At 41.5% G+C, this 12958-nt stretch overlaps 1 protein-coding gene across 1 annotated transcript in view; it reads left to right on the plus strand.

The window, feature by feature from the left end:
- Positions 1 to 12958, plus strand: part of LOC141099782 (dynein axonemal heavy chain 5-like) — a 587253-nt gene that overhangs the window by 20143 nt on the left and 554152 nt on the right. Inside the window, exons 2-8 of the mRNA XM_073587845.1 lie at positions 1834 to 1991; positions 5645 to 5745; positions 5857 to 6045; positions 7056 to 7130; positions 7232 to 7333; positions 12408 to 12479; positions 12696 to 12797. Coding sequence (XP_073443946.1) covers positions 1844 to 1991; positions 5645 to 5745; positions 5857 to 6045; positions 7056 to 7130; positions 7232 to 7333; positions 12408 to 12479; positions 12696 to 12797 — 789 coding nt within the window. The 5' untranslated portion in view covers positions 1834 to 1843. The remainder of the gene's footprint in view (positions 1 to 1833; positions 1992 to 5644; positions 5746 to 5856; positions 6046 to 7055; positions 7131 to 7231; positions 7334 to 12407; positions 12480 to 12695; positions 12798 to 12958) is intronic.

Consider the following 12958-nt stretch of genomic DNA (forward strand, 5'->3'; position numbering starts at 1 on the left):
CCTGTGCTCCATTTTATAGTCGCCCCGCCCCCGCACTTTCCAGAAGAGTCTGTCCCGGCCTGTAATTGCTTTCCCCGGGAACACACCCCCTGGGAACCTAAGTGACAGCCCCCTTAGTTCCAGCCCAGTTACACAGTGGAGGCTCTCTCTCCTACACTTATATACATCACAGGAGGGGCTGGGGGAATATATACATCACAGTAGGGTCTGGTGGTATGATTGAGTCACCGTAGGAGGCAAAAACAGAAATGCTAGCTAAGTCCTGCAAAACCAGAGAAGTTGGCAACTATCAGATTGCAGACCCCTGAACCTATCAACACAACTAGCAGTAGCCGTGGGGGGTTCCTACGATGACCTAGACCCCCTCGATCACAGCCGAAGAGATACATAGGCCTAAAGAAGGAAAGGGGAAATCTAACTGCCCCAGAGCAGACCCCAAAGCAATAGGCAGCCCCCCACATATAATGATGGTGAAGCAAGATGAAAACACTTACAAAGACAGAAAGACAGGCTGAGCAAAGACGGGGCCCAAAAACTACCTAGATAGGAACGGGTAGGAAGGCTGCTGTCTGCAATCTGCCAAAACCCTATCAGACAAAAGCCAACAAGCGGATATAAAAATGGCCCTGAAGCAACTAAGCTTCAAAAACTAAATCAGCGCTCAAGTACTTTCAGAAGACAGAGCTCAAGGAACACTGCACACTCCAGCAGGGAGTGGCAGAATCCAAAAAGCACGAAAAACAAAAACAAATCTTAAATGCAAAAGGCAAAACAGAAAACTTAGCTTTAGGAGAGCAGGAATCAGACTGGTGTCCAAGAGTCCACAGAGAAATCACCCGCAGGGCAGAAAGGGCGTAGGCTGCCTTAAATCCAGTCAGTGACTCCACTCAGCCAATCGTCTTCATTAGTCCCAGGTGTCTGATAATCAGGCTCACTACCTTCCTTCACTAGAATAGGGAGTTCACCAGGCCTCAGTGACGGAGGGGAAAATGAACTCACAACAGTCTCCTGACGCCTGCGCACTGCTGGACTCTCCTCTGCCTTCAACAGGGCAGAGCAGTGCGCCTGTGCCGAAGCCACTACAGGAAGGGAAGAAGAGGACGGCATCATATGAAGATGGGAGGCGCCGGACCGGACCGCCCCCTCCGGTAAGTATAATCTAATGTGTTTTTCTTATCTATCAGGTTACATTGGTGGCTTATCTACAGCTACAGCATTACAGAATGCTGCAGATAAGCCCCTGATGTGCTGATAGTCCAAAAAAAGAGTGACAGATTCCCTTTTAATTGATTTTCCTTAAAAGGAAACCTCTCATATTCTATTCACAAATGTTATTTACACGCAAATGTATGGTGAATTTGCAGGTAATTAGTGTTGAAATCATGTTAGACTGCTTGGAGCTATAGCTAGAAAATTAACTTTACCTCCGTGAAGATGCACAAAGCGGCTCCAGTCACTAAACAGTGAGTGCATTGTAATCACTCCACGGCACAATGATTGATAAGCTGCGCTGCACACACACGCTGCAGAGCAAGCTGCCAATCAAAGTGCTTGGGCATGATTATACCAACTCAGAGTAGTGAAGCAAACGGCCACAGGTAAGATATAACTTACTTTTCTCCCTGTAGTCACTGGTCCGAAAAAGCGCCCTAAGCTGATTTTACTGTTCTTCAGCTGCAGATTAATCCCATATCTGCAGGTAAACAGCGTTTCTGGACATGACATGCTCTATTTAAATTCTATGTTAAAATACGTGTGTGTTTTTTTTGGTAGAAAATGTTACATCCCACGGGTTTTAAAATTAGGCCATAATGTTTATTTTCTAACCTAAAGGGTATAAATTATGGATGAAAGCATCAGAACTGATGTGGATGAAGACGATCCCATTCCTCCTATTGTAGAAGAGGAAACTGAAGTGGACCTTCCCAGCAGTGCATCGAAAGGAGACACAGACCAACCTTTAAATCCACCATTGATATCAGTTAACAAAGGTGAAATCCTTTATTTTCCACACGTGGGATAAATTATATGGGTATATGTGGATTAGAATTGTTAGGACTGCTAAAGGACATTAACACGGGTAGTGTACAAACCAGGGAGACATACCTGAACCTGATGGATCCCTGTTCAGACTAGGAAAAGCCCTGGCCTTTTTCTGCCTGATCGCCTTAAGCAATTTTGGTAGAGGGACCAAGTGAACCACCTTGCTAAATCGGTCCATAACCACCCATACCACAGTATTACATCCAGAATTAGACAACTCTGTGACAAAATCCATAGACAAGTGGGTCCAAGGTCGAGATGGAAACTCATTAGCCAAAAGAATCCCTGCTGGGGCTTGTTGAGAGGTTTTAGGAGGTTGGTACCTTAAGATAACGCAGTGGCACCCCTACTCCACGGCAGCTTACCCTGAATATCCTTAGTTGTTTGTAGTATCGCTAGAGTAGGAATTCCCAAAGGAATAAAGGAATCGCACATGAAACAGCTGCAACCAATATAAACTACAGCAAAGGAAGCACCAGCAAGCGAAGGTATATAAAGCTGCACCTGAAAGGTGATAGAGCAGACAAAGTAAATGAAAAACACCTGTTACCCAAAACAGACAGGAAAAAAGATAACCAAAGAAAAGGTGTACAAACAGACACCTGCAGACAGACACGCACATATTCTCCGCAAACACTTATTTTCCGCCCACACACTCTTCCTGATTCATACATCATTTCTATTGACAATTCTGCAGCGTTTTTGGCAGTCCAATCTGCAGGCACTGTGATATAATGCGTTCTCAACCCTCTCCTGTATGTAGCGGCTGCATGCTGCACATCGGATCACCAAGCAGCTGCCGATGGTGACGGGGAGATGAGAATATGTACAATGCCAGTGTGTGTGTTCTCAGCTCATTTTCCTGTGTGTAGTGGCTGCTCAACAGTGTGTGATCTTGTGTACAGCGAGCAACCACTACACCCAAGACAGTGAGATGACAGTACACACACTAACCTGTATGGCAAGTGAGTGTGTGCACACAGTGTCAATGTGTGCTCATTATAATTTCCCTCTCCTCTGGGTGGGTAATAGCTGCTCACTGCACACATGATCACACAGCAGCTACCGTTACATGTAGGTGAATGATGAGTATGGGACACACTGACATCTCCCTCTCCTGTCAGTACTGGCTCCTTGGTGATTATGATCCTTCAAGCGACCGTTAAGCACTGCAGAGGGATCAGAAAGCACTTGTACACAATGACATTGTGTGTGTACTTGGCCCCTGCAGTGTCAGTGCCACAGGGCTGTGTATTTAAATTAGGCAGTACTCTAAAGAGTATCACCATAATGTGAGGAGCGGAGGGTGGTAATGGAGGGGCTGAGCTCTAGTTGATGCCAAGGTTGCACTGAAGCCCTTTCATTTACACCTGTAATAAAACGGTATAAGATTTGTAAAATAAGCCTCCCTATATAACTGTCTAAATGGTTACATTTGAGTGGGGGCAACAGACTCCATTTATAGGGAACCTGCCAGCTTAGAAATGCTGTGCAATCTATGGGCATGATGTCAGAGAACAAGATAACTTAAGCCCCTGTCACACACACAGATTGCGCTAGCGAGATCCCTGCTGAGTCACACATTAAGCACTGCAGAGGGATGAGAAAGCACTTGTACACAATGACCTTGTGTGTGTACTTGGCCCCTGCAGTGTCAGTGCCACAGGGCTGTGTATTTAACTTAGGCAGTACTCTAAAGAGTTCTGTCAATCACCATAAAATATTAAATATAATATTGCAGAATAAGATATCGCTGTGTGTGACACTGACGAGCGACCGCCCCCCCTGCCTGGTATCGCTGATCACCCTATAATGGCCAGGACATTTTTTTGATCGCTGATCTCCCGCTGGCCAGCACGTATCGCTGTGTGTGGCAGGCAGGAGACCAGCGAGCAGGAGCTGGTAAGCAAGGTACACATCGGGCTTCTAAGTGCCGCGCGCAGCGCTTAGAAACCCGATGTGTACCTTGGTTACCAGCTCCCTGCACCAGCACGCTGGTAACTAAGGTACACAGTGGGTAACTAAGCGACGTGCGTCGCTTGTTACCCCCGTGTCGCTGGTGCTGATCGCTGGTGAAGCTGCCTGTTTGGCAGCTCACCGACGATCATGTGACACACCAGCGATCCTGACAAGGTCATATCATTGTCGGGATCGTTGGTGCGTCGCTATGTGTGACAGGGCCCTTAGACTTATAATGTAGATTTGTGGGAAAGATTTGGTATAGCAGTAATTTATTCATTGAAGTACCTGCTCACTCTGGGCTCACCAGTCATGTGGGCGGTCCTAATAAGTGATTGACAGCTTCCCCTATATATGTGTGTATACAGAAATACAAATGGCGGATTAACACGACTACTAATCTAGAAACCTATTAGATGGAATCACAAGGAACATTTCATAGTGACGCATTTCTGGCAAACCGATCTATTAGATTGCAGAATTAGCAAGGAGTGTCATTTCCTATTGTTTTACATAAAGGTTTGTATACAAACTAGTCGGAAGGCGCGAGCGCTAATTTCTTCTGTGATTTAAATCATATTAACATGCGTAAATTGTAGTCTGAATCCAGTTGTTCATTATTGAACAGAATAAACCTCTCGTTACCATGACAACTAAAAACATGAAAATCTCAGCAATGCGGATTAAGTTAAGAGCAAACAAGTAATCCCTGTGATAATCAGATGAGCATTGCTGTATACAGATGGGGGGGGGGTATATAATTATTACAAGAGATTCTAACTATAGACACAAAGATTCTCCCCCCCCCCCCCCCCCCTCAGGCCACGTTCACACTATCAGTATTTGGTCAGTATTTTACCTCAGTATTTGGTCAGCATTTTACCTCAGTATTTGGTCAGCATTTTACCTCAGTAGTTGGTCAGCATTTTACCTCCAGTAGTTGGTCAGTATTTTACCTCAGTAGTTGGTCAGTATTTTACCTCAGTAGTTGGTCAGTATTTTACCTCAGTAGTTGGTCAGTATTTTACCTCAGTAGTTGGTCAGCATTTTACCTCAGTAGTTGGTCAGCATTTTACCTCAGTAGTTGGTCAGCATTTTACCTCAGTAGTTGGTCAGCATTTTACCTCAGTAGTTGGTCAGCATTTTACCTCAGTAGTTGGTCAGCATTTTACCTCAGTAGTTGGTCAGTATTTTACCTCAGTAGTTGGTCAGTATTTTACCTCAGTAGTTGGTCAGCATTTTACCTCAGTAGTTGGTCAGCATTTTACCTCAGTAGTTGGTCAGCATTTTACCTCAGTAGTTGGTCAGCATTTTACCTCAGTAGTTGGTCAGCATTTCACCTCAGTAGTTGGTCAGTATTTTACCTCAGGATCTGTAAGCCAGAACAAGGAGTGGGTGATAAACCCAGAAGTGGTGACGGGTTTCTATTATTCTTTTCCTTTATTGTTCCACTCCAGATTTTTTCTTACAAATACTGAATGTTTGAGCGTGGCCAAAGCCTCATTGATTATCTGCGTGACCCCACTGTCCCATGTGCAGCAAATCTAAAGAAGACCTTTTAAACTGTAGTACATTTATTAGCCCCACATGTCGAATACTTTTTGATTTGATGCACTTTATCCATTTTCCCTGTGATTGACAGATGGAGACACCAAGGGTCAGAGACGTCGAGGGGCAGCGAAGAGAACGAGCTTGGCGCCAGGATCCGCTAATACCGCGTCCTCTCCAACGGCACCGATTCCAGTAAGTAGCCATTTACATTTTTACCTACAATGAAAAACAGTTCCAAGAAAATAATTAAAAAAAATTATAGGTATAAAAAATGTTTTTTTTTTTTTTTTTTAAATTTTACAGCCAACAGGGAAAAAGAACAATGTACTTTCTAATGAAGCCAGAAAAGAAATGGCAAAGCTAGCAAAAGTTACAAAGGATGAGAGAAGAGCTCAGTTAGATGCAAGACATAAATATTTGGTCTCCAAACTGGCTGATGGATTGGGGATCGGCGAAAATGAAGTGGAAGACTTTCTCATTTCTGATGACAAGGTACAATACAAAATAATATTGTGGTAGAGTGTTAGCCAGAAAAATAAATGTAAATACTTATATCCCCCCAAAATTGAGAAAAGTATTCAAGGAGTGATACCTTTATTGGCTAACCAGAGAAATTATATTTGCAACAAGCTTAGAGGGCTCAAAAGGCCCTGAAAGCTTGTAATCTAGCCTGATGAAGGGGCCTTTTGAGCCCTGAAAGCTTGCAAATATAATTTCTCTGGTTAGCCAATAAAGGAATCACTGATTGAATACTTTTCTCAATTTTTTGGGGGACATAAGTAGTTACATCTGATGACAAGGTAAAAGCTTGGCCAATACTGACACCTAGTGGTATTGTGTAGTCTTACAGGTTACATCCAATAATTATTATCTTTATATAAGGCCAACAGTGCTTCTGGGAAAGTAGCAAATTGACAAGTTACAATAAAGAGAAGCAGACAAATTATAAATTAGGAATTAGTGAATCTATTTACTTACTACTGAAACTTATGGAGGTTTCGGAGGTGAAAGTATCTGTAAGATGAAAGAGATAATGGAAAAACAATAGGAGTTAATGGTATAAATCATGTAAAAATGAAAGGCTTTGTCCACATTTCTACTGAGAAGCACTTAGATCTCTGTTTATCTGGTTTCGGTAGTTTATGCCCAGCGAAATAGTGAAAAAATAGACTTCATGCCAGTGACAAATCCATTATATCACAGCACCATCACATATTGACATAGAGTCTATTCAAATTGTTATGCCATAAATGCATTTAGAAAACTTTCCCCAAAAAATTAGAGGACAAAACCCATACAGAACCCCATATATTCACCTAAATAATTCAGAATCTATCATGCATGGATCTATGCCACCCGGTTTGGACAGCTCTGCCCAGTTTATTGCCTCTGGGTTTGGAATATGTCTGATGTCCTGACTTATAGCTCATACTGTATGTCACCATGTTATGCTTACCGAAATGATAGCCCCGTGTTCAGATGTTCCTTCTTCTTCTTTACAGTTCAGTTTTATAGCTGATTTTTTTGCTGCTAATGGATCAAAAAAGCTTATCTTTTTTTACCAAGAAGTTTCTCAGGTATGTTCACTAATGTAATGTCTGTATATGTTCGTGCTTTAGTACTAATTTATCCCCACATTTCCTATCATAAACCATATCCGCCTCATTCTGTGTTATAGCCAGGTAAGACAAATATTCCGATGTGGACGGAAGGAGCAAATCTGAATACCTCTTATACAAACGTACAGAAGAAGCTGTTTATCACCATGGGCTCCAATGAGGTACATGGCCTTCATATCAATATATTGGAAATATTTTATTGGATGGTGCAGAAGGTGGTATTCACAGAATCACAGAAAGAGCCAAGTGTGCTGAGCTATACTGTTTCCGTAACTCGCGTAGAAATGAATGGGAGTTATGGAACTAAGGCTAATGGGAAAACAGAAGTATACGTTAATAATTTACAGGGCCCATTGTTTTTAACCATTTCTTCACATAGATAACATTAGTCATCATATCTACTTATTCTTAATGAAAAACTGCTGCAATAGCTGTATTATTCTTGTGAAAGTAATTTGTAATATTTCTCATACTGTAGTAATTAGAAGTGAGCGAATCTTTAAAATTCAAATTCACAAGACTCTTTGAATTTTCCCAGAAAATTTTAGTAAAATGTTCGTCATAAATCGGAAATACTTCAAAACCTCCAATTGCCCTGAAAAAAGTTTCACACTATTGTTGTTTTCTCATACACTAATTTTCTTTACTGTTGTGCTGTCACACACTATCTGTATTGATTCTTTAGTGTTTTACGACTTTCACTCTATTTTTATGGTTAAGATGTGAACAATTACATTATCTCACTTTCCTGATTCACTACAAAATGGCTGCTGCATTCTCTGCCTCTGCTTTTATACAGACTGTGTTAGTCCCTCTTAAACCCTTCTTGACCATTGACGCAAGTTTATATCATTATTGGATAGGGTTTCACGACCTATGACGTAAACGTATGTCATGGCGATCGTACGAGCACAGGAGCAATGCTTGCGCCATCACCTCCAGTAGATTGGCATAAGTAATAGCCGAGACCTGGCTGTCACTGCTAGGAGTCTTTCCCGCACCAACTCAGGCAAATTAATTCCCTAAATGTCACTTTTATTAAGCTCAGAGTATAGCCTAAGACGTCTCTGACAGTGTAACACTGACCGGTATAGTGCAATGCACTACATTATATCAGCAATCAGAGTAATGAAAATTAAAGTCCAATAGAGGGATTAATTAAAAAAGTTTAAAAAAGATGTTAAAAAATATACATATATATTTATATAATTAAATAAATAAAAATACATATTGTATTAATGAGCTAACACATAAAAAATAATATAAATGTGGTATCGCTGTAATCGTACTGACCTGAAGAATATCACTTTTACCACACGGAAGCAGGCTTGAAAAATATAATCAAAAAAACAATCCCTGAATGGCTGAATTTTGTTCATTCTGTCTCCCAAAAATCAGAATAAAGTGATCAAAAAATGTTGTGCCTGAAAATGGTACGAGTTAAAATGTCAACTTGTCCCACCAAAAAAAAGCCGTTATGTGACTAAGGCTAGTTTCACATTTGCGCTTATAGCGCAGCGACGGCCTGCGCACGGCCGCCGCTAAGCCCCGCCCCCTCCCGGCTCTCTGCCCGCCCCTTCCGGTCATCGCCGCCTACTAGCGCACATGGGACGCTTGCGATCTCCGCACCTTATCTTTAGCATAGGGTACACAGATGGTGCGCTAGCACGACTTTGCCGTGCGCTGCGCACTTTTGAAGGTGCGCTGTGCGCGCCGAAATGCAACATGCTGCGTTCTGCGCACACGGGCGCACCTTCAAAAGTGCGCAGCGCACACCAAAATCCTGCTAGCGCACGGCCAGCGCACGATCTGCGCACCCTATGCTAAAGATAGGGTGCGCAGATCGCAAGCGTCCATGTGCGCTAGTAGGCAGCGATGACCGGAAGGGGCGGGCAGGGAGCCAGGAGGGGGCGGAGCTTAGCGGCAGCCATGCGCAGGCCGTCGCTGCGCTATAAAGCGCAAATGTGAAACTAGCCTAAGTCGGCAGAAATTTTGAAAAATTATAGCTCTCAGAATATGGCAATGCAAAAACTTGTTCTTTTGTAAAAGAAATAGTGTCTTTTAGTGTGTGAGAGCAGCCAAACATAAAAGCTATGTAGATCTGGTATCTTTGTAATCACACTGACCTGAAGAATAAAGTTGTCTCATCACTTATTCCACACAAGGAAAGTTATAAAGAATAAATAAAACCAATTCTTCATCTGCTGTTGATTTGTTCATTCTGCCTCCCAAAGATCGCAGTAAGGCTCGGCTCACATTTATCCTGGGCTCTACACTGAGCGTTTACAATGGGGTTTTCCATGTAAATCCCTGAAATATGTGATTCAGATGGAACTTCCAGCTGAAAATTACCCTTAATGAGGTAGATGGAGGCACTGTTGACACCATTTGGTCTATAATCCAGCAGTGTTTGTCTTTTTAAGAGTGTATAAAAGCTGGGTCCACCACAGTTTTGAGCGCGGCTGAAATGGACACCAATGAACAGAGTCCAGACGATGTTCAGAGTAATTCTGCTATCTCATTATAGTGAATGGACCTGTTGGGGGTTTCATCTGAATCACATCATTCAGAGATTTAGATGGAAACCCTGATGTAAGTGCTCAGCGTAGGGTGCAGGATAAATGTGATGCAAAACGTTATGTAAAATGTTCCCAATAAGAGTTTCCACTCAATCCACAAAACGAAAATCAAATCCCCACTAAGGTCATTGGGAAAAATATGGGTTTCCACGTTACTGGTAGCACAAAGGGTCTGTAAAAGAATAATGGCTCCTCACCCCCTCAAAAGAAATCCAGTGAATTCTGTACTCCCAAATCCTAATGCCCCCATCTCTTTTCAGCCCCACAGTGTGGCTAAACCCCAGTTAGCATTCATGTTGCCATTTCTGTAGTGATAAGAGCCTGCTTAATTTATGGGGTCCTTGCCTCCAGAAAAACAAGCAGGACACCATGGATGGGAAGTACAATGTACAGACACTACAATGTACTGGACACTACAACCTATTGGCACTGCAGTGGCAGATTTGCAATTTTCACTCAGCAACATCCATTGCTGCTTGTTTCTGGAAAACATCCGTGGAGTTAAAATTGTCACTACAACTATAGGTAAATTCCCAGAGGGGTGTAATTTTCCAAAATGGGGTCACTTGAAATGGGGAAATTCTGCTCTTGTGGCACTTATGGGCTCTCTATATGGAGTCCGCAAGCTATTCTACAAAAATGTATTTACCAAGAGTCAAATGGCGCTCCTTCCCTTCCAAGTCTCATCATGTGGCTAAGCAGTACTGTACAGCTACATATGGGGGGTATTGCCACATTCAGCAGACATTGTCTAACAAATGTCGTTGCCATTTTTTTCCTTTCCCATTGTGAAAATGTAAAATGTGGGGCTAAAACAACATTTTTGTGGTAAAAATACCCAATGATATGAAACCTTGAGACACACCCTTGGTATCAATATGTTCACTGCACTTGTAAGTAAATTTATTGAAAGGTGTAGTTTGTAGAACGGGTTCACTTATGTTGGGCTTCTGCTGTTCTGGCACCTCAGGGGCTCCGCCAATGTGACCTGGCACCCACAAACCATACCAACAAAATCTGCACTATAATATGGCGCTCTTTCCCGTCTGATCTTTTCAATATGCCTGAAAAGTATATCCCAGTTACATGTAGGGTATTGGCACACTCAGGAAAAAATTGCGCAAGAAACTGAGATCCATTTTTTCCTGTTACTTTTTCTTCATGGTATAAAATTGTGTGAGGCACATGAGGTGTCAACATACAGTACTCACTGCATCACTAGTTGAATTCATTGAGAGGTGTATTTTGTAAAATAGGGTCACTTATGAAGAGGTTCTGCTGTTCTGGCTCCTCAAGGACTGCAAAATCTAAACTCCAATATGGTGCTCCTTCCCTTCTTGGCTTTGTACTGCATCTCAAAAGAAGCTTTTGATCACTTATGGGGTGTTGACGTACTTAAGAGGATGCACAACAAAATTGTACAGTTCATTGTCTTCTATTATCCCTTTTAAAAATTGAAACTTGGGGCCAAAGCAACATTTAGTGGAAATAATTGTAATTTTTCAATGATTCAGCCCAATTTTGTACAATTCTGTGAATCTCCTGAGGGTTTAAAATACTCATTACAACACTAGATAAATTCTTCAAGGGGTGTTAGTTTCCAAAATGTGGTCCTTTGTGGGGTTTTCTGCTGTTTTAGCATGTCAGGGGCCCTTCAAATATAATATGGCATCTGCAATGCATTCCAGTCAAAATTGCACTCCAGATTTCAATTGATGCTCCCTCCCTTGTGATCCATGCCATGCGCCCTAACAGTAGTTTTCCACTACATACGGGGTATCTGTGTACTCAGGAGAAATTGCACAACAAACTGTACAGTCTATTTTCTACAGTTACCTTTGAGAAAAAGAAAAATTTGGGGTGGCAGCAACATTTTTGAGGGGAAAAAGTGAAATTTTAATTTTTTCCTTCCACATTGTTTTAATTTCTGTGAAGCCCCTAAAGGGTTAATAAACTTTTTGAATGTGGTTTTGAACACTTTGAGGGAGCAGTTTTTAAAATGGTGTCACTTTTGGGTATTTTCTGTCACATAGACCACACAAAGTCACTTCAAATGTGATGTGGTCCCTAAAAAATGGTTTTGTATGCTTTGTTGTAGAAATAAGAGATTGCTGATGAACTTTTAACCCTTATAACTTCCTAATACAAAAACAATTGTTGAAAAAATTTTGCTGATGTAAAGCAGACATGTGGGAAATGTTATTTATTATCTACTTTGTGCTATCTAACCAGCTGGTGTAAGGGCATAAAAATTCAAAGTTTGAAAATTGCAACATTTTCTATTTTTTTTTGTCAAATTTTCATATATAAAGGCAAATCATATCAACCAAATTTTATCACTACCGTGAAGTACAATATACCACAAAAGTCTCAAACAGTGGAATCCGTTGAGGCATTCCAGAGTTATTACCTCATAAAGTGACACTGGTCAGAATTTAAAAAATTGGCCTGGTCAGGATGGTCAAAACAGGCTGCATGATTAAGGGGTTAATTCGCTGTGCCACACTGTGATAGGTAGTTGTAAGATATTTTGGAAAGGATCATCAGAGGTCTTGTGTGACCCTTCTCTAACTGATACAATGTTCTTCAATTTTTCGTTCCGAAACATAAGGAAAAATAGGATGCAAATAAAAATGGTAATTGTCTTAAATTTCAGGGGTTAACCGGGACGTGCCTCTTCTTTTTGCGCACAACAGAGAAAGCGATCACTACAGCCAATATTATCCAGGTGAGATTTTATGTTATGGCTTATTATAGTATTGATCAAGATGACACATGGCTCTTCATGCAATCTACAAGGACTCATATCTGCTACTAGGTGCAAAGTAACTCACATTAACATTCAGAAATAATAGCTGGTTATTTAGCATTTCTGAATAAATATGATACAGTGGTGACTATGATCTAAAAGTCAGAACTATAACGTCTATCACTTATATTTCAGGAGGTGAACTTCAGTATGTTCGAGTGTACAAATGGCAACATACTCCAAGGCCTGGAAATCTTACTTGCTCAGGTTTTGGTGCCAGCACTTAAATGTCAGGAGGTAAGATAATGTATTGGTCTGTCGGATCACACTGTTCAAGAACTCCGGCTGATTGATCATTGATAAAGACAAAGTAATTGGTTCTTTCATTACTGCATATCTTATGTTCATTTTAATGACACATTTGCCATTTTCTAAGCTTTTAATCACACATCACGTGA

The sequence above is a fragment of the Dendrobates tinctorius genome, unplaced genomic scaffold (assembly GCF_039654945.1).
Source record: "Dendrobates tinctorius isolate UK_male_01 unplaced genomic scaffold, ASM3965494v1 ptg000102l, whole genome shotgun sequence".
Lineage (NCBI taxonomy): Eukaryota > Metazoa > Chordata > Amphibia > Anura > Dendrobatidae > Dendrobates > Dendrobates tinctorius.